Raw genomic sequence first — 22,500 nt, 5'->3', positions numbered from 1 at the left:
TGTTTCCATTGACTCCTTTACTCCATCTATGGGGATCTTTCCACCATGTGTTTCCATTGACTCCTTTACTCCATCTATGGGGATCTTTCCACCATGTGTTTCCATTGACTCCTTTACTCCATCTATGGGGATCTTTCCACCATGTGTTTCCATTGACCTCTTTACCACATCTATGGGGATCTTTTCCACCATGTGTTTCCATTGACTCCTTTACTCCATCTATGGGGATCTTTCCACCATGTGTTTCCATTGACCTCTTTACCACATCTATGGGGATCTTTTCCACCATGTGTTTCCATTGACTCCTTTACTCCATCTATGGGGATCTTTCCACCATGTGTTTCCATTGACTCCTTTACTCCATCTATGGGGATCTTTCCCACCATGTGTTTCCATTGACTCCTTTACTCCATCTATGGGGATCTTTCCACCATGTGTTTCCATTGACCTCTTTACCACATCTACGGGGATCTTTTCCACCATGTGTTTCCATTGACTCCTTTACTCCATCTATGGGGATCTTTCCACCATGTCTTTCCATTGACTCCTTTACTCCATCTATGGGGATCTTTCCCACCATGTGTTTCCATTGACTCCTTTACTCCATCTATGGGGATCTTTCCACCATGTGTTTCCATTGACTCCTTTACTCCATCTATGGGGATCTTTCCCACCATGTGTTTCCATTGACTCCTTTACTCCATCTATGGGGATCTTTTCCACCATGTGTTTCCATTGACTCCTTTACTCCATCTATGGGGATCTTTCCCACCATGTGTTTCCATTGACTCCTTTACTCCATCTATGGGGATCTTTCCACCATGTGTTTCCATTGACTCCTTTACTCCATCTATGGGGATCTTTTCCACCATGTGTTTCCATTGACTCCTTTACTCCATCTATGGGGATCTTTCCCACCATGTGTTTCCATTGACTCCTTTACTCCATCTATGGGGATCTTTCCCACCATGTGTTTCCATTGACTCCTTTACCACATCTATGGGGATCTTTCCCACCATGTGTTTCCATTGACTCCTTTACTCCATCTATGGGGATCTTTTCCACCATGTGTTTCCATTGACTCCTTTACTCCATCTATGGGGATCTTTCCACCATGTGTTTCCATTGACTCCTTTACTCCATCTATGGGGATCTTTTCCACCATGTGTTTCCATTGACTCCTTTACTCCATCTATGGGGATTTTTCCCACCATGTGTTTCCATTGACTCCTTTACTCCATCTATGGGGATCTTTCCACCATGTGTTTCCATTGACTCCTTTACTCCATCTATGGGGATCTTTCCACCATGTGTTTCCATTGACTCCTTTACTCCATCTATGGGGATCTTTCCCACCATGTGTTTCCATTGACTCCTTTACTCCATCTATGGGGATCTTTCCCACCATGTGTTTCCATTGACTCCTTTACTCCATCTATGGGGATCTTTCCCACCATGTGTTTCCATTGACTCCTTTACTCCATCTATGGGGATCTTTCCCACCATGTGTTTCCATTGACTCCTTTACTCCATCTATGGGGATCTTTCCCACCATGTGTTTCCATTGACTCCTTTACTCCATCTATGGGGATCTTTCCCACCATGTGTTTCCATTGACTCCTTTACTCCATCTATGGGGATCTTTCCCACCATGTGTTTCCATTGACTCCTTTACTCCATCTATGGGGATCTTTCCACCATGTGTTTCCATTGGCTCCTTTACTCCATCTATGGGGATCTTTCCCACCATGTGTTTCCATTGACTCCTTTACTCCATCTATGGGGATCTTTCCACCATGTGTTTCCATTGACTCCTTTACTCCATCTATGGGGATCTTTCCCACCATGTGTTTCCATTGACTCCTTTACTCCATCTATGGGGATCTTTCCACCATGTGTTTCCATTGACTCCTTTACTCCATCTATGGGGATCTTTCCACCATGTGTTTCCATTGACTCCTTTACTCCATCTATGGGGATCTTTCCACCATGTGTTTCCATTGGCTCCTTTACTCCATCTATGGGGATCTTTCCACCATGTGTTTCCATTGACTCCTTTACTCCATCTATGGGGATCTTTTCCACCATGTGTTTCCATTGACTCCTTTACTCCATCTATGGGGATCTTTCCCACCATGTGTTTCCATTGACTCCTTTACTCCATCTATGGGGATCTTTCCACCATGTGTTTCCATTGACTCCTTTACTCCATCTATGGGGATCTTTCCCACCATGTGTTTCCATTGACTCCTTTACTCCATCTATGGGGATCTTTCCCACCATGTGTTTCCATTGACTCCTTTACTCCATCTATGGGGATATTTCCACCATGTGTTTCCATTGACTCCTTTACTCCATCTATGGGGATCTTTCCACCATGTGTTTCCATTGACTCCTTTACTCCATCTATGGGGATCTTTCCCACCATGTGTTTCCATTGACCTCTTTACCACATCTATACTCTGCTGTGTGGGATGAATGTATTTAGTATAACAATGACAAATATGTAGTTACAGACATTCACAGACATACAGACATTCAGTCACATTCACATAAACACACATACCACGGACATTGTGAAAGACATGCATTTATGAAGACAGATAGTGTAAAAGAAAGAGAGAGAAGGAGAAAGTGAGAGAGGTAGAAAGTGGAAGGGATAGAGTAAAGGTAGAACGGGAGACAGACAGACAGACAGACAGACAGACAGACAGACAGACAGACAGACAGACAGACAGACAGACAGACAGACAGACAGACAGACAGACAGACAGACAGACAGACAGACAGACAGACAGCGAGAGAGAGGCAGAGTGGGCATTACAGGGTAAACCTGATTATGGTGGAATGTGAATTAGATTTGGTAGCAGATGGTGGCGTTAAGGGTGTAAGATGCTTTGCAAGCGTAGCGAGGGGAAGTGGGAGGGGAAGCGGGAGGGAGGGAGACGGGGGCTAGCGGGAGCAGCTTGCACCGTTTCCTCTCTTCTTGATAGACGGGTATAAATCACGACAATCCTGTCCTGACAGCCAATTTCCCCAATCTGATCTGGTTAAAGAGGCTGCCTGCCTGGGCACGCTCCGCTCTGCTTCTCACCCCAAACAACCACCCCACCGCCCCACCACCCCACCACCCCACCGCCCCAACGTCCCGCCGCCACAATGCCCCACCGCCCCAATGCTCCGCCGCCCCACCGCCCCACCGCCCCGCCGCCCCACCGCCCCAATGCTCCGCCGCCCCACCGCCCCACCACCCCACCGCCCCACTGCCCCAACGTCCCGCCGCCCCACCGCCCCACCGCCCCACCACCCCACCACCCCACCGCCCCAATGCCCCACTGCCCCAACGTTCCGCCGCCACAATGCCCCACCGCCCCAATGCTCCGCCGCCCCACCGCCCCAATGCTCCGCCGCCCCACCGCCCCACCACCCCACCGCCCCAATGCCCCACTGCCCCAACGTCCCGCCGCCACAATGCCCCACCACCCCACCGCCCCAATGCCCCACTGCCCCAACGTCCCGCCGCCACAATGCTCCACCGCCCCACCGCCCCATCGCCCCATCGCCCCATCGCCCCACCGCCCCAACGACCCACCGCCGCATCGCCCCACCGCCCCACCGCCGCATCGCCCCACCGGCGCATCGCCCCACCGCCGCATCGCCCCACCGCCGCATCGCCCCACCGCCCCACCGCCCCACCGCCCCACCGCCCCATCGCCCCATCGCTCCACCGCCCCACCGCCGCATCGCCCCACCGCCCCATCGCCCAATCGCCCCATCGCCCCACCGCCCCAACGACCCAACCGCCCCACCGCCGCATCGCTCCGCCGCCCCAACGCTCCGCCGCCCCAACGCTCCGCCGCCCCACCGCCCCACCGCTCCAACGACCCAACCGCCCCACCGCTCCAACGACCCAACCGCCCCGCCGCCGCATCGCTCCGCCGCCCCAACGCTCCGCCGCCCCAACGCTCCGCCGCCCCACCGCCCCACCGCTCCAACGACCCAACCGCCCCGCCGCCGCATCGCTCCGCCGCCCCAACGCTCCGCCGCCCCAACGCTCCGCCGCCCCAACGCTCCGCCGCCCCACCGCCCCACCGCCCCATCGCCCCATCACCCCACCGCCCCAACGACCCAACCGCCCCACCGCCCCATCGCTCTTCCGCCCCACCGCACCGCCGCCCCACCGCTCCGCCGCCCCACCGCCCCACCGCCACACCGCCCCATCGCACAACCGCCCCACCGCCCCACCGCCCCATCGCCCCACCGCTCCGCCGCCCCACCGCCCCATCGCCCCACCGCCCCATCGCCCCATCGCCCCATCGCACAACCGCCCCACCGCCCAATCGCCCCACCACTCCGCCGCCCCAACGCTCCGCCGCCCCACCGCCCCAATGCTCCGCCGCCCCACCACCCCAACGCAGACACAACCAACGCCATCTTATTGCCTGCACACTCACCTTTCCTTCCCTCCTCTCTTTTCTACCCTTCTCTTCTCTACCCCTCTCTCCCTCCACCCTATCCTCTCATTTCACATCTCATAACCCGGTCATATTTCTGAGAGTAAAATCCTCTTTTATCATTTGTTTAATAAGATGTGTGTTTTAATCTGGACAAGTTTTTTCAGCAATTTCATTTGATCCCACGTCTGGTTCATGCTTATTTGAGTGTGTGTGTGTGTGTGTGTTAAACAGATGAGCGCTTTCGCTCTGACAGCGGAGTCATGTAGTTTAGGAGTATTGCTGCTTTTTGAAAAACAGCCAAGCTTATTTACCCTGAACCCATCCCGGCACGACAGTGTGTGTCAGTCAGGGTGTGTGTGTGTCAGCCACAGTGTGCGTGTCAGCGAGGGTGTGTGTGCGTGTCAGTAAATGTTTTGAGGGCTCTCTGCACCCCTAATGCTCCCAGATAGCACTGCTTATCCACTCACACACCAGACCACGGCTACAAGCAAAGCAAGCACTGCACACTTTTCATTGAGTGTTTCAATAAAGGAACATGTTGTTTTCTATACAGACAGAACTGAGAGAATAGTGATCATTCTTTTGTCCTTAATTTTTCATTGATGAGTTTCATCTTGTCTTGTATGGTGTTGTGTTGAGTGGGTAAGGGCTGCTCTTACAGCTCTGTTCTCTCTCTCTCTCTTCAACCTCATAGTTTCACTTTCGGGATTTCACTTAATTGGGTGAACATTGATTTTTGAGGTTTGTGGTTACAGGGTTAAAACAGAACACACACACAGACACACACAGACACACACACTAACGTGGTAGAGACAGTGTATGGCAGAAGCACACTTATCAGTACCTGCTCTGTAGTAAAATGACCTAAATCATCTGAGAGAGATAGAGCCAGTGACTGTCAAACACAGAATAGGCAGTAACACACACACACACACACACACACACACACACACACACACACACACACACACACACACACACACACACACACACACACACACACACACACACACACACACACACACACACACACACACACACACACACACACACACACACACACATAGCTACACACACACACACACACACACACACACACACACACACACACACACACACACACACACACACACACACACACACACACACACACACACACACACACACACACTAACGTGGTAGAGACAGTGTATGGCAGAAGCACACTTATCAGTACCTGCTCTGTAGTAAAATGACCTAAATCATCTGAGAGAGATAGAGCCAGTGACTGTCAAACACAGAATAGGCAGTAACACACACACACACACACACACACACACACACACACACACACACACACACACACACACACACACACACACACACACACACACACACACACACACACACACATAGCTACACACACACACACACACACACACACACACACACACACACACACACACACACACACACACACACACACATAGCTACACACACACACACACACACACACACACACACACACACACACACACACACACACACACACACACACACACACACACACACACACACACACACACACACACACACACACATAGCTACACACACACACACACACACACACACACACACACACACACACATAGCTACACACACACACACACACACACATACCCACATACACACACAGACAGAGCCATATCTTTTGAGGATCGGCCCACCTTGACAGGCCTGTCTTCAGTGAACAAGACCATGCTTCTCTCATATCTGGTCCCATTACACCCACCCACCCACCTGTTCAACAACATCACCTCAGCTGAAATAACTACACCACATCTATCATTCACATTGACATTTGTGTTGTAGTGGAATGACACCATTTTTCCTAAGTAGGTATATTAATTATAGGAATATGATACCAAAATAATTGATATATTTATTGATATTTGTTACAGATAAATCATAATAATTTCATATTATGTATTTTCAGAAATAACAATGATTCCAGGAGTGTTATTTGGTTAGAAATCAAATATAATTGTATTTCTTATGAGAACTGGATGTAGTAGAAGTGTAATAGCTAGGAAGGGACAGGATGCGTTTATATAAATAACATAATGGTAAATCAATAGTGTTATATAAATGGCCACAGCTGGAGTTGTACCCTGGTGGTAATCCTTGTTTGATCTAAAACAGGTTAGGAACCACAGGCCTCCGACGTGTGTCACAATCATTACCGTCCCCTCTGCTAGCCTGTCCTACCTAGCGCTTTAACAGTATATGTCGCATTTTTCCGGTCCCCTCTGTTAGCTTGTCTAGTGTAGCGTGAGCCTCGAAGAGACGGCTTTACGGCCGTGCGGCCCATTGGCCAAATGTGTTTTTGCCATTATCACATTGATTGCATGTAATCAGTGGGTTTATTCTGCAGCCGATAGAGTGAATGACTACTTTCCCAGCCTGTAATGTTATAACAATTGATCTTCCTGCCTCGCCGGGAGACGATTTACATCCGCTGGCTCTCCTTTTATTATGTAGTAATCCTCCCCCGACAGAAACAACTGTAATCAGCCACCCACCAGTATACACACCCACATGCACGCAGGCACACACACACGTACACAAACACACACACACACAAACACACCAGGCCCAGCGAGGAACCAGAGGCCATTTACACATAATTCACCAGAACAGGAAGCCAGTGTTTCTTACCCATAATTCTTCAGAAGAGCAAACTTCTCCCTTCGATTGATGTTCAGAGGTAACAAACTGACTGTGGTTCAATGCAGCTAAAGAACCAGCAGAATCAGGATGGTAGCGGAAAGAAGGAGAAAAAAAGTAATTGAGTTTTGTGATGACATCATCCTATTCGTGTAACTATAAAAATGTAAATGCATTGCCTGTCTTTATTTCCCAGCGTTGGCCCTATCTAGATAGAGTTTTTTGCTTATTGGACTTTGTTTCCTTATCTGTGTGGAGAGGAGACACAATGCATGGCTCTGATGAAATGATTTCTACCTATAGAAATATGGAACAAGATTAAGACAAAAGGAGAGAGAAAAACTAAAACAGTGGGGAAAAATATAGAGAAAGAAACAAGCAGAGGAGAGGAGAGACATGTAAACAGAGAGATAGAGAGTGGTAGGTGTATTGTGGCCCCCCTCGGTGACTCCCTCTTATACGATGATTGCATGTTTGTCCTAGCAGCTGTCAGAACAGTGAATCAGTGGTCCTGTCCTAATGACACCTTGTCATGGCAGAGTGGTCCACCAACATCACCACACACACACACACACACACCACTACTGGTCTCCTGTTGATTTCACCACGCCTCGCTTCAGCAAGCCCAGAAAAAAGACAGAGATGAAGAGAAAATTACAGAGAGAGCAGAGGAAAAAAGGAGGGTATGAAAGTGGGTAATCTGTTTGTTTTGTGTACCCCTCGGAGGGGTAACCTTTAGTAAAAGGCAGGTAGACGGAGGTGTTGAATATATGATGTCGAAGTGAGAAACGCCGTCTTTTTGTCTATTGATGGAGATTGTTTGTGCTTTATATCTGATGTGTGTTAAACGGAGACGCGTCAGGCTGAGTATCAGGGGGCTGGTTAGGCCTTTGTTGTTGCACGGAGATATGAAAGTGTTGTGATCTGCTGATGATTAAATATCTATTTATCGTTGATTTTAACACAGCGGCCTTCTGGCTTTGAACTGAGCTGAACACAGAGGGAGGTTTCACCGTGCCAAAGAAACACAAACAAAGAAAATAATATTTCACCTGTCACTCAAATATAAAATATATATTTTTTATCAGTATTTATTTGTTGTTTGCTTAGCTTCCTGATAGTTTCTTTATCTCTCTATTTCAATGTCCCTTTTTTCTCTCTTGTTCACTCTCCGTTCTCTCGCTCTGTTTCTCTCCTCTCTTTCGTCAAAACATCATCATCACGGACAGCAAGTCGTTAATTTGTCTCCAACGCTGTTATTAATGTGTCCATCCAACAGCACCTTGCGCGCACACGCACACACACGGCACGCATGCACACACACGGCACGCGTGCACACACACGCACACAAACGGCACGCATGCACACACACGCACACACACACACGGCACGCATGCACACACACACGGCACGCATGCACACACACGCACACACACGGCACGCATGCACACACACACACACGGCACGCATGCACACACACACACACGGCACGCATGCACACACACGCACACACACGGCACGCATGCACACACACACACACACACACACGGCACGCATGCACACACACGCACACACACGGCACGCATGCACACACACACACGGCACGCATGCACACACACACACGGCACGCATGCACACACACGCTCACACAATACCTGGCACCTAGATAAAAACTGACTTGAGCATGTGCTGCTGATACATTTGCCTCAGATCAATTTGTTTAATGATAATGTCTCTTACATGACTGTGTCTAATATGACTGTGTCTAATATGACTGTGTCTAATATGCCTGTCTTTTAACATGACTGTCTTCTAATATGACTGTCTTCTAATATGACTGCCTCTAATATGACTGTGTCTAATATGACTGTGTCTAATATGACTGTGTCTAATATGACTGTGTCTAATATGACTGTCTTCTAATATGACTGTCTTCTAATATGACTGTCTCTAATATGACTGTCTTCTAATATGACTGTGTCTAATATGACTGCCTTCTAATATGACTGCCTCTAATATGACTGTCTCTAATATGACTGTGTCTAATATGACTGTGTCTAATATGACTGTCTTCTAATATGACTGTCTTCTAATATGACTGTCTCTAATATGACTGTCTTCTAATATGACTGTGTCTAATATGACTGCCTTCTAATATGACTGTCTCTAATATGACTGTCTTTTAATATGACTGTGTCTAATATGACTGTCTTCTAATATGACTGTCTTCTAACATGACTGTGTCTAATATGACTGCCTCTAATATGACTGTCTTTTAACATGACTGTCTTTTAATATGACTGTCTTTTAACATGACTGTGTTTTAACATGACTCTCATATAATATGACTGCCTCTAATATGACTGCCTTCTAATATGACTGTCTCTAATATGACTGTGTCTAATATGACTGTCTTCTAATATGACTGTCTTCTAATATGACTGTCTCTAATATGACTGTCTTCTAATATGACTGTGTCTAATATGACTGCCTTCTAATATGACTGCCTCTAATATGACTGTCTCTAATATGACTGTGTCTAATATGACTGTGTCTAATATGACTGTGTCTAATATGACTGTCTTCTAATATGACTGTCTCTAATATGACTGTCTTCTAATATGACTGTGTCTAATATGACTGCCTCTAATATGATTGTCTTCTAATATGACTGTCTCTAATATGACTGTCTTCTAATATGACTGTGTCTAATATGACTGCCTTCTAATATGACTGTGTCTAATATGACTGTCTCTAATATGACTGTCTTCTAATATGACTGTGTCTATTATGACTGTCTCTAATATGACTGCCTTCTAATATGACTGCCTCTAATATGACTGTCTTCTAATATGACTGTGTCTAATATGACTGCCTCTAATATGACTGTCTTCTAATATGACTGTGTCTAATATGACTGCCTCTAATATGACTGTCTCAAATATGACTGCCTCTAATATGACTGTCTCTAATATGACTGTGTCTAATATGACTGTGTCTAATATGACTGTGTCTAATATGACTGCCTCTAATATGACTGTCTTCTAATATGACTGTGTCTAATATGACTGCCTCTAATATGACTGTCTCAAATATGACTGCCTCTAATATGACTGCCTCTAATATGACTGTGTCTAATATGACTGTGTCTAATATGACTGCCTCTAATATGACTGCCTCTAATATGACTGTCTCTAATATGACTGTGTCTAATATGACTGTGTCTAATATGACTGCAATCTCTCTGTGCTCATGAAGATAGAATATTAAGAATTACACAGATGTCTGCCCCTTCACTCTTGGCAACATAAAGAGACAGGCACGTTGAGTGGTCTTTAATTTACTGCAGTGGGCTAAATCAGGGTCACACAGTGTTTCTTGGTAGACTTAAACAAATCTACTTTGAAACAAAAGTATAGTACCATGTTAAATATAGAGTTGAAATGTATTCCATTTAGAGTTTGCATCCCAAAATTACACTTTACATACATCACAGAAGACTGAAATATAACAAATCCATTTTTTTTCTTAATAATGTATTTTATTAATGAAAATATGAATAACATACCACCCACTAGGTCATTTGACTGCAGGAACGGACTACGTACTATAGTATAGAGCAGGGTCTACCTCTCTCTCTCTGGACTCTCTCTGGTCTCTCTCTCTCTCTGGTTTCTCTCTGGTCTCTCTCTCTCTCTCTCTCTCTCTCTCTCTCTCTCTCTCTCTCTCTCTCTCTCTCTCTGGTCTCTCTCTCTCTCTCTCTCTCTCTCTCTCTCTCTCTGTGATTTCTTAATCTTCTCTCTCACTCAGTACTACACATGTCCTTTTATTTCCTGACAGTTATTGTTTTCATTAATAAGCAGCAACTAAATCTGAGCTCTTCTCACTCTTAAACTCTCCTCCCAGGGATTGGGGCTGCCTTGCGTTCCCGAAAACAGACACAATAATTTCCTCTCAAATTGTCTCTACTCTGTCAAAAAGGCTTTCCTTTCTTCTAAAATATAGAGCCGAGAATCCCATCCCTCTCGCAGCTAATGGGAATTTTATTGCGTCTAATTTTAGATTAAAGTGGGGCTTGGAATAAAAGCCACCATCTGACAATTGAGTTTATACATAGTTGTGAATATTACAGCCTGTTGTAGACCTGAGGAGAGAGAGAGGGAAGAGAGAGGTTAAAAAGACTTATGGTTAATAACTTCTTGTTTCAGAGTTATGAAGGGGAGTTGTTTTTGCCTCTGGGAAAACCTAAGGGTTGTGTTGTGTTGCGACACCAAGAAGTCTAAATGTTTCTAAACAGTTCCTGAAGTGTTTTCCAAAACGTTGCTGTTTTTATCAGTTCTCTTCTTGCTGTCTCTTACGGTTGAGCAGCTGGATGTACGTGAGTAATAATCATTTGGTGGGTACTTACATATTTTCTATATGTACCGTACCAGTCAAAAGTTTAGACACACCTACTCATTCAAGGATTTTCTACATTGTAGAATAATAGTGAAGAAATGAAAACTATGAAAAAACACATATGGAATCATGTAAAAGTGTTAAAAAAATCTAAATATATTTAATATTTGAGATTCTTCAAAGTAGCCACCCTTTGCCTTGATGACAGCTTTGAACACTCTTGGCATTCTCTCAACTCTTGGCATTTATTTGGGCTGCAATTTCTGAGGCTGGTAACTCTAATGAACTAATCCTCTGCAGCAGAGGTAACTCTGGGTCTTCCTTTCCTGTGGTGGTCCTCATGAGAGCCAGTTTCATCAGGGCGCTTGGTGGTTTTTGCGACTGCACTTGAATAAACTTTCAAAGTTCTTGAAATGTTCCGGATTGACTGACCTTCATGTCTTAAAGTAATGATGGTCTGTCATTTCTCTTTGCTTCTTTGAGCTGTTCTTGCCATACTCGGGTCTCCAGCTCGCGCAGCGGTCTACGGCTCTGCATCTCAGTGCTAGAGACATCACTACAGACACCCTGGTTTGAATCCAGGCTGTATCACAACTGGCCGTGATTGGGAGTCCCATAAGGCGGCGCACAATTGGCCCAGCGTCATCCGGGTTTGGCCGATGTAGGCCGTCCTTGTAAATAAGAATTTGTTCTTAACTGACTTGCCTAGTTAAATAAAAAATTATAATAATATTAATATGGACTTGGTCTGTTACCAAATAGGGCTATCTTCTGTATACCCCCCTACCTGGTCACAACACAACTGAATGGCTCAAACGCATTAAGAAGGAAAGAAATTCCACAAATTAACTTTTAACAAGTCAAACCTGTTAATTGAAATGCATTCCAGGTCACTACCTCATTAAGCTAGATGAAAGAATGCCAAGAGGCAAAGGGTGGCTACTTTGAAGAATCTTATGTCTTCACTATTATTCTTCAATGTATATACTTCCCTTGAACGAATAGGTGTGTCCAAACATTTGACTGGTACTGTAAAAGTGTGTATTACAGTTTTTTACAGTCACTTTGGCACTAATTTCAGAACCTTGCGGTCATTTTTTCAAAACTCCAGACACAAAGTCACTTGTAACACAGGCTGTACAATGTTCAAAACATTGCATTGTTCATTCAGATCTTAAAAGACCTTGCACCCGCAGAATCAATGATTTAAATAACTAATTTATCATGAAATACCATAGGAACATTAATTTAGATCATCCACACACAAGATACCGATAGCTTCACTGTGTAGTTGTTCGTACAATCATTAAATATTGTAGTACAAAATATGTGATATATGTTTCATTATGGCACTACACGTACATACATCACTGTAAAAGGACAAGTAGAGAGAATACTACAGACACAGTGGAATCATTGAACAAAATCAACAAAATCACAACATAGGCTTCTTTGAATCAAAGCAAAAATTATTATCTACAAAAAAGAAACAAACTACAGTAAAACATCACCTGGCTTACTGTAAAAACCAGAACAAAGGATTGATTACTGTACTTCTATATTTCCATCAACCCTGTCTTGTGGATTCACAATGGATGTTTTCATTAGCCAAACATATTGGGAAGAATCTTCGGGCATGGCGAATCCAGGCCTGACACTGGTCTGCCGTGATGTCATTGCATGTGTCATCCATGGCCTGGAGAAGGGTGGCTTGTTCGTGAGGACGCCTATCATATACCTTCCACCTCCATGTGGAGAAAAATTCCTCAATCGGGTTTTAGGAAAGGAGAGTATGGGGCTAAGTACAGGGTGGTAAATTGTGTTTGGGCATGAAACCATGCTTGCACCATTTGAGCATGGTGGAACCTGACATTATCCCACACAATGACATAGGTCACACCATCAGCTCTGCAGACCTGATTTAGCTCATCAAGGAAGGTTACAAAGAGACCTGCATTATATGATCCAATATGAGGTCTGCGTCCCACCACAACATCTTCCGATATAGCCGCACACATGGTGATGTTGGCCCCACGTTGTCCAGGTGCTTGGATGGTTGCCCGCTGGCCAATGAAATTCTGACCTCTCCTCCTTGTCTTGGCCAGGTGGAAGCATGCCTCATCCAAAAAGAGGAATTTGTGATGGTTTTCGTCAGTATCCAGCTCCATCAACCTCTAAAATTACATTTTGGAAAGAGAATGACTGATTACAATGATGGAAAAATTTTGGGGAATATTGAAAATGAACATACCTGAACATACCTGAACATACTCAGTCCTCAGTTGCTTCACTCTGTCTGCATTTCTTTCAAAAGGCACACGGTATAGCTGTTTTAGAGACACCTGCTGCCTTTTCAGCATGCGTGTAATAGTCGGCAAACGTATGGCTTCCACATTGTTGAACATGTCGTCATTGTCCAAGATGTACTGTGGAATGTCTGTAAGGGGAATATCATTTCTGGCCCGAGCCAAATTGACCACAGCACGCTCTTGTTGGTCAGGCAGAATTTTGCCTCTGCCTCCCCTATTTGGCAGAGTCTCAATTCTGTAGGGACAATTACAGTAAGAACACATTTAGTCACATCACCTACTCTGTGGTACACATTGGCATGCAGTATACAGTCATTTGACAATTGAGAGTAGCCTAATGTTTAGTGCCTGCTGAAGACTTACCGGTTCTCATTGAGGAAAGTTCTGATGATGAGGCCCCGGTTGATCTTCTGAGGTTTGATTGAATCTTTGTAGCTGCCTCAGTCATTGCCATGATTTATGACATGGTCTTACAACTATTGCTTGGGTTTCATTGGACACTCTTTGCTGTTGCTGCCACTGTCTTGGTCCGTGTACTCTACCACATTCCCCCACACCTCTCAAACGAGGTCCACGACTACCTCTCAGAAGAGGTGCTTGTCCCCTGCCATTCCTTTGATCACCATGTCTTTCTCCTCCCACTGCTTGACCTCTATTGTGACCTGGATCACCTGCCAGCTCCATGTTATCACTATGTTGTTGTAGGTGGATACCACTCATTTCACTATATACTCGTACCACAATGTGAAATCAATCATCAGTAATGACTTGGCAGTATTGGAAAAAAAATTACAAGGGCCTTGCATACATACACTCACCGGCCACTTTTTTAGGTACACCTGCGTGAGCCTACTCCTTCGAACAGCGAATCCTGTGGCTGCCTGCAACTCAATATATAGAGTATGTAGAGTAGAGAGCTTTAGATGTTGTTCGACCAAACATTAGAACGGACAAGATGCGTAATCTAAGCAACTTTAACTGTGGTATGATTGTTGATGCCACACATGGGGATTCCAGCATCTCAGAAACAGCTGCCTTCCTGGGATTTTTACGCACTACAGTCTCTAGAGTTTACAGAGAATGGTGCGATAAACAAAACACATTCAGTGAGCGGCATTTCTGTGGGCCAAAACACCTTGTTAATGAGAGAGGTCAGAGGAGAATGTCCAGAATCATTCAAGCTAACAGAAAGGCCACAAATGCTCAAATAACAGCCGTTTAAAACAGTGGTGTGCAGAAGGGCATCTCTTAACGTACAACACTGTGAACACTGTGCCACTAAATAGGTTGATGCTATTGAACAGGGGATTGGAAGGGGTGGAAGTAAAGTACTTTCCTTCAGATTCCTCATCTCTTAGTGTGTGTGTTGTCTCTGATATGTGTTTTGTGTGTGTTTAGTATATCTGTGCATGGCCTTTCTTGTGCGCATATGTCTGTTTTTCTGTGTGTGTGTGTGTGTGTGTGTGTGTGTGTGTGTGTGTGTGTGTGTGTGTGTGTGTGTGTGTGTGTGTGTGTGTGTGTGTGTGTGTGTGTGTGTGTGTGTGTGTGTGTGTGTGTGTGTGTGTGTGTGTGTGTGTGTGTGTGTGTTGTTTGCTGTTTGCTGTGAGTGGCTGTCTCAGGCATGATTGAGCAGCGCTGTGCCTCCTTCCTGATTACTCTCATGTAGAACAAGTTGCTATTGACTAGAGAGTGACTGATAGCTGTAGGCTAGAGACGCTTCTACAGGCCTACCTCAACACACACACACATACACACACACACACTCTCTGTCTTTCTCATACACATTCTAGGTGTTTTATTTTGACTATTTTCTGAGAATAATCCAGTAGTTAGATTTAGTATGATGTCACTATAAAAAGATAACTATTTTGCAAAGTATTTGGTAAGATGTTAACATGTTGTCAAGCTTTCTATTATGATTAACTCACCTATGACAACATGTTCTCCACTCTCTCTTCCCTCCCAACCTCCCTACCTCAATTCCTTCCACCCACCCTCCATCTCTCCCTCCCAACCTCCCTACCTCAATTCCTTCCACCCACCCTCCATCTCTCCCTCCCTCCTTTTTCCTCTAACTCCCTCCCTCCTACCTCTCTCTCTCTTCTACCTCCCTCCATCTCTACCTCCCTCCCCTCTACCTCCCTCCCCCTCTACCTCCCTCCATCCAGGCACCTGTGCAGAATGTCCAGCAAAGAGCGCCACCTAGAGTCCAGCTGCCCGTCCTACATTAAGACAGAGCCCTCCAGCCCCGCCTCCCTGGCAGACAGCATTAACCACCACAGCCCCGGGGGCTCCAGCGACGCCAGTGGCTCCTACAGCTCTACCATGAACGGCCACCAGAACGGCCTGGACTCCCCCACCCTGTACGGGCCTGGGGCCGGCCCCCTGGGCCCTGCTGGGGCCTCCAAGCGCTACGAAGACTGCTCCAGCACCATCGGGGAGGACTCGCAGATCAAGTGCGAGTACATGTTGAACTCCATGCCCAAGCGGCTGTGCCTGGTGTGTGGCGACGTCGCCTCGGGCTACCACTACGGCGTGGCCTCCTGCGAGGCCTGCAAGGCCTTCTTCAAGAGGACCATCCAAGGTTGGCTTTCACGTTCCCTCTGCTTAGGGTTACGGGTCAGAGGTTAGGGGTTAGCGATCAGACCTGTGTTTTTTGTTATTTTAGGCGCCCCTAGCCCCATACTGCAACACACATATCCCCTGCTTATGTTTTATTTAACTAGGCAAATTCTTATTTAGAATGACAGCCTACCAGGGAACAGTGGGTTAACTGTCTTGTTTGGGGGCAGAATGGTAGTTTTTGACCTTGTCAGCTCGGGGATTCGATCCAACAACCTTTTGTTACCAGCCCAAAGCTCTAAGAACTAGGCTACCTGCCACTTATAGCTAGTAAACCAGTTTCAATAGGATATTTCCAGTGTTTATAACATGCACGGAGCGATTAACATCTACCGCCTCAGAAACCCGGATCCGGGAGCACCCCCCACCCCCCCACCAGTAAAAAAGCTGAATAGCATAGCTAGCATAGCGTCACAAGTAAATAGTAGCATCTAAATATCATTCAATCACAAGTCCAAGATACCAGATGAAAGATCCACTTCTTGTGAATCCAGCAATCATTTCTGATTTTTAAAATGTTTTACAGGGAAGACACAATATGTAAATCTATTAGCTAACCACGTTAGCAAAAGACACCATTTTTCTTTGTCAACCATTTTTTCTCTCCACCAGTAGCTATCACCAATTCGGCCAAATAAAGATATTGATAGCCACTAACCAAGAAAAAACCTCATCAGATGACAGTCTGATAACATATTTATTGTATAGGATAGTTTTTGTTAGAAAAATGTGCATATTTCAGGTAGAAATCATAGTTTACAATTGCACCCACCATCACAACTCGACTAGAATAAATACAGAGAGCAACGTGTATTACCAATTTACTCATCATAAAACATTTCATAAAAATAGACAAAGCATAGCAATGGAAAGACACAGATCTTGTGAATTCAGACAATATTTCAGATTTTCTAAGCGTTTTACAGCGAAAACACAATAAATCGTTATATTAGCATACCACATGTGCAAACGTTACCCCAGCATGAATTCAAGGCAACGGGAGCGATAACGTTATGATCACCAAAATATATTAATTTTTTCACTAACCTTCTCAGAATTCTTCCGATGACACTCCTGTAACATCATATTACAACATACATATAGAGTTTGTTCGAAAATGTGCATATTTAGCCACAAAAAAACGTGGTTATACAATGAGAATAGTAGCAAAACTGGCCTGAAAATGTCGGGCGTCATCTTTGAGAGTGATCTAGTCTAATCGATAACTAATCATAAACTTGACTAAAAAATACAGGGTTGACAGGAATCGAAAGACAAATTAGTTCTTAATGCAATCGCTGACTTACATTTCTAAAATTATCCTTACTGTGCAATACCGGGTCCGCCAAAGCGAAGCTACACAAAACAAAATGGCGAAATATGCGTTTAACATTTTTCAACAGAACAGCGATTTATCATCATAAATAGTTCTTACTATGAGCTGTTCTTCCATCAGAATCTTGGGCAATGTATCATTTCTCCGGTCTAATCGTCTTTTGGTCGAAAGATGTCCTCTTGTCCCATCGAAATGGCCACTAACGTTCGGTATGTACAGGAAACGTGCCCAGCTCATGGAAGGGCGTCACAAATAAATCCCTCAAAATCGCACTAAACGGATATAAATTGCTATAAAACGGTTTAACTTCTTCAGGCTGCAAGCCCGACATCGGGATCAATATGACAACAGCCTGTCCAAGTGCAGAGCGCGAAATTCAAAATCTATTTTTGTAAAATATTTAACTTTCACACATTAACAAGTCCAATACAGCATTTGAAAGATAAACATCTTGTCAATCCAGCCAACATGTCCGATTTTTTAAATGTTTTACAGAGAAAACACCACATATATTTATGTTAGGTCACCACCAAATACAAAAAGAGAGAAAGACATTTTTCACAGCACAAGTAGGCTGCATTTAGCATGCACAAGCCAACCTAACTAACCTAGAACCAACCTAAATAACCTAGAGAAAACTACCTCAGATGACAGTCCTATAACATGTTACACAATAAATCTATGTTTTGTTCAAAAAAAATGCATATTTTAGCTATAAATCAGTTTTACATTACTGCTACCATCATAGCTACAGTAAGAAATCGCACGGGAGTAGCCAGAGAAAATACAGACACCAACGTCAACTACCTTATTACACTTCAGAAAACATTTCAGAGAAATATATGGTGGATAGCTAATGAAAGAGAAAGATCTTGTGAATACAGACAATATTTCAGATTCTTTAAATGTTTTACAGCGAAAACACCACATATATTCATGTTAGCTCACCACCAAATACAAAAAGAGAGACAGATATTTTTCACAGCACCGGTAGCATGCAGCTAGCATGCAGCTAGCATGCAAAGCCAACCTAACTAACCTAGAACTAACCTAAATAACCTAGAAAAAACTCCCTCAGATGACAGTCCTATAACATGTTACACAATAAATCTATGTTTTGTTCGAAAAAGTTGAATATTTTAGCTATAAATCAGTTTTACATTACTGCTACCATCATAGCTACAGTAAGAAATCGCACGGCAGTAGCCAGAGAAAACAGACACCAACGTCTACTTCTAATTTCACATCAGAAAAGATTTCAGAAAAATATATGGTGGATAGCTAATGAAAGAGAAAGATCTTGTGAATACAGACAATATTTCCGATTTCTGAAGTGTTTTACAGCGAAAACACAATATATCGTTATATTAGCTTACTACAATAGCTAACACACAGCAGCATTGATTATAGTCAAACGCTAGCGATAGCACAGTTCGACAGATATATGAAAAAGCATCCCAAATTGGGTCCTTATCTTTGTTGATTTTCCATCAGAATGTTCTCCAAAGGGTCCTTTGTTCAGAACCGTGTTCATTTGGACCTAGAACGAACGATGTCCCTGTTGAATTAGCATGACACACTGGCCATGCCATGCTAACCTCTCCGTCTTGACAAAATTCTTGCGTCGCATCACGTCTAAAGTCCAGAATAAATTTCAATAATATAATTAAAGTATATTGAAAAAACATACTTTAGGATGATTTTGTGACATGTATCAAAGAAAATCGAAGCTGGAGGTCATATTCACCTATAACGAGTGTTTTCCAGGAGCGCGGTCCAGTTCCTACTTCGCGCCCAGAAAAAATTATAAAGTGCGCACTTATCACTCAAAGAGGTTCCTTTCAGTCCCTGACAGAGATAATCAAGTCCTTTTTTCTCTCACTTCCGCATGACAACCAGGGGAAGATGTGTGACGTGTTTGTACAGTCCCAAGTGCCAAGGCCTTTTATAGAGAGTATCTTGAAGAGAGACATAGCTTCTTGGAAAATTCACTTTTTCCAGAAAATGGGCTGTAAAAAGAGTTATGTTTCACTTAGAGAAATAATTAAACCTGTTTTAGAAACTAGAAGGTGTTTTATATCCAAAGGTAATAAATAATATGCATATTGTACGAGCAAGAATTGAGTACGAGGCCGTTTGAAATGGGCACCTTTTTTCTGGCTACTCAATAATTTCCCTTGCAGCCATAACAGGTTAAATTAACTACCTTATGATGTTTTTAACACCTATAACAAGTAAAAACATGACCGGCGATATATTACTGGCTAAACCAAGGCTTGGAAAGAGGTCGGTCCAACGTCCTTCTTGCGTCGAGCGCAGGGTCCAAAGGAAAGCTACTTCCGGTCTTTGGTGTTTTATACAGGCCCTGATTGCGCAATCGACTCCATTCAAATTGTCACCACTTACTGACATCTAGAGGAAGGTGTAGGCAGTGTTTGTATCCTCATAGCATTCACAGGGACATTAAAACTGACCTGGGACCAGAGGCCAAGATTTCTGAAATCTCACTCCCTGTCAGGAAAAGTGCTGTAGATAGAGTTCTGTTCCACTCAGAGACATAATTCCAACGGTTATAGAAACTAGAGAGTGTTTTCTATCCAATAATAACAATAATATGCATATTGTACGAGCAAGAATTGACTACTAGGCAGTTTAATTTGGCAATGTCAACAAAAAAAAAAGTGCTAACAGCACCCCCTATTGACAAAAGGTTAAACAATGTGCTATAAGTTTTTCGGATCTGATTGTTTGGGTTCCAAGAGGAATCAATGGTCAGACACAGGCCAGAGATTATGATTAGAGGTTAGATGTTAGGGTCATGGGTCAGTCGTTAAACAGCTTTCAGTGGCTTTAATAAAGATAGGAGATGAATGGATGGATGTATACCTACACTCATCCTTACTGAATCACTTCTGATGAGATGCTTAGATTATGGTATTTACTAAGATAAGGTTATAGATCAATGGGACTGATGGTATCAGTAAACATGATTTCTGAATGAAGTGTGTGAATCTGAGTGACAGTGACACTGCATCGGTATTTATGAGGGAGTGTATTCTGCTCGTTTTATTTATTTTGTGCAGCATCATTTTTCTATTGGATAAATATCTTAGATAGAGGATGAAGCAGTATAGATATGTGTGTTTATATTGAAACAGGCTGACAGACGTGGAAGTGAATCATCATAGAGCATTTCACTGAATGTAATATTGTGCTTGGCCCTGACACAAGCCAATCCTCCAATGGACAGATGTGTGTGTGCGTGTGTGTGCGTGTGTGTGGGTGTGTTGGCCCTAGCATGGGTCCGGCCTCCTCTGGGCAGTGGTAGACATATTGGTATGTTTCAAGCCATTAGCCAATAAAACTGCAGGTAATCACCACAGCCTCTCCAGCTGGACACCACTATAGCAACCTGGCTGGAAGGAGGGAGGGAGAGAGAGAGATACGAAAGGGGGAGGGAGAGAGATGGAGGCAGGCATAGAGAGGGGGGAGGACAGGAGGAGGGATCTGTCTGGTCTGCCACAGGGGACAGGAGAAAGAGGGCAGGGGAGGGACGTGTCTGGTCTGTCAGAGGGGACAGGCATAGAGAGGGCAGGGTAGGTAGGGATGGAACTATACTCCCCCAACCTGCTGTGTTGGGAAGGTTCGAATTTTAGCATGTGTGTGTGTGTTTGTGTTGTAGCGTGTAGGAAGCGACACTCGGAGGCTCTGGCAGCTGGTGTTGTCATGGCACCTGTCCAGTGCCACCTGACATCCTGCATCTTTCACTCCCTTATTGGAGAGAGAAAGAGAGAGGAAGGGGTGCGAGAGAGGGGGAGAGAAAGAGAGAGAGAAAGGGTAGCAGAGGGAGAGAGAGAAAGAGAGAGGGAAAGAGAGAAAGAGAGAGAGAGAGAGAAAGAGTGAAGGAAAGAGTGAGAGAGAGGAAAGGGAAATGGGAAATTATGAAATGGAGGAGCAATATACAATCACCGGACAGTTTATTAGGTACATCATCCCATCCCAAATGGATCGCTCCTACAGTCAAGTGGCCGTGGCTTGTTATATAAAGCAGACAGACATCGATGCATTCATCTGAGCGAGGTATGATCATTGATGCTAGGCACTCCGGATCCAGTATCTCAGAAACAGCCTCCTGGGCTTTTCATACACGACAGTGTCTAGGGTTTACAGAGAATGATGCGACAAACAAAAAACATCCAGTCAGCGGCTGTCCTGTGGGAGAAAACAGCTCGTTGATGAGAGAGGTCGAATGTGAACGGCATCTCAGAACGCACAACCCGTCTGTCCTTGTCACAGATGGGCTATTGCATCAGACGTACACACCGAGTTCCACTTCTATTGGCTAAAAACAAGAAGAAGCGGCTCCAGTGGGCACGTGATCACCAACACTGGACAATAGAGGAGTGGAAAAACATTTCCTGGTCCAACGAACCCCGGTTCCTGTTGAGTCATAATGATGCCACAGTCAGGATTTGGCGTAAGCAGCATGAGTCCATGTACCCATCCTGCCTGGTGTCAACAGTACAGGCTGGTGGCAGTGGTGTACCGCTGTCCAATCTGCAGCAACTGCGTCATGCAATCGCATTGACCAACACCTCTGTGAAGGCAAAGGGGGGGGTCCGACCCAGTACTAAATGGTGTTCCTAATAAACTGGCCACTGAGTGTAGAAGG

At 44.7% G+C, this 22,500-nt stretch overlaps 1 protein-coding gene across 4 annotated transcripts in view; it reads left to right on the top strand.

Annotated features, from left to right (window-relative positions):
* The window catches only part of LOC139553793 (estrogen-related receptor gamma-like), a 351,374-nt gene that overhangs the window by 234,700 nt on the left and 94,174 nt on the right, over positions 1-22,500 (top strand). For all 4 annotated transcript variants that reach the window (XM_071366466.1, XM_071366464.1, XM_071366467.1 and 1 more), the window contains exon 3: positions 16,039-16,454. In XM_071366466.1, coding sequence (XP_071222567.1) covers positions 16,039-16,454 — 416 coding nt within the window. The remainder of the gene's footprint in view (positions 1-16,038; positions 16,455-22,500) is intronic.

This window comes from Salvelinus alpinus, chromosome 25 (assembly GCF_045679555.1).
Source record: "Salvelinus alpinus chromosome 25, SLU_Salpinus.1, whole genome shotgun sequence".
NCBI classification, from domain to species: Eukaryota; Metazoa; Chordata; class Actinopteri; order Salmoniformes; family Salmonidae; genus Salvelinus; species Salvelinus alpinus.
Note: the sequence above shows the minus strand (reverse complement) of the source record. Positions and strands in the feature narration are given on the sequence as shown.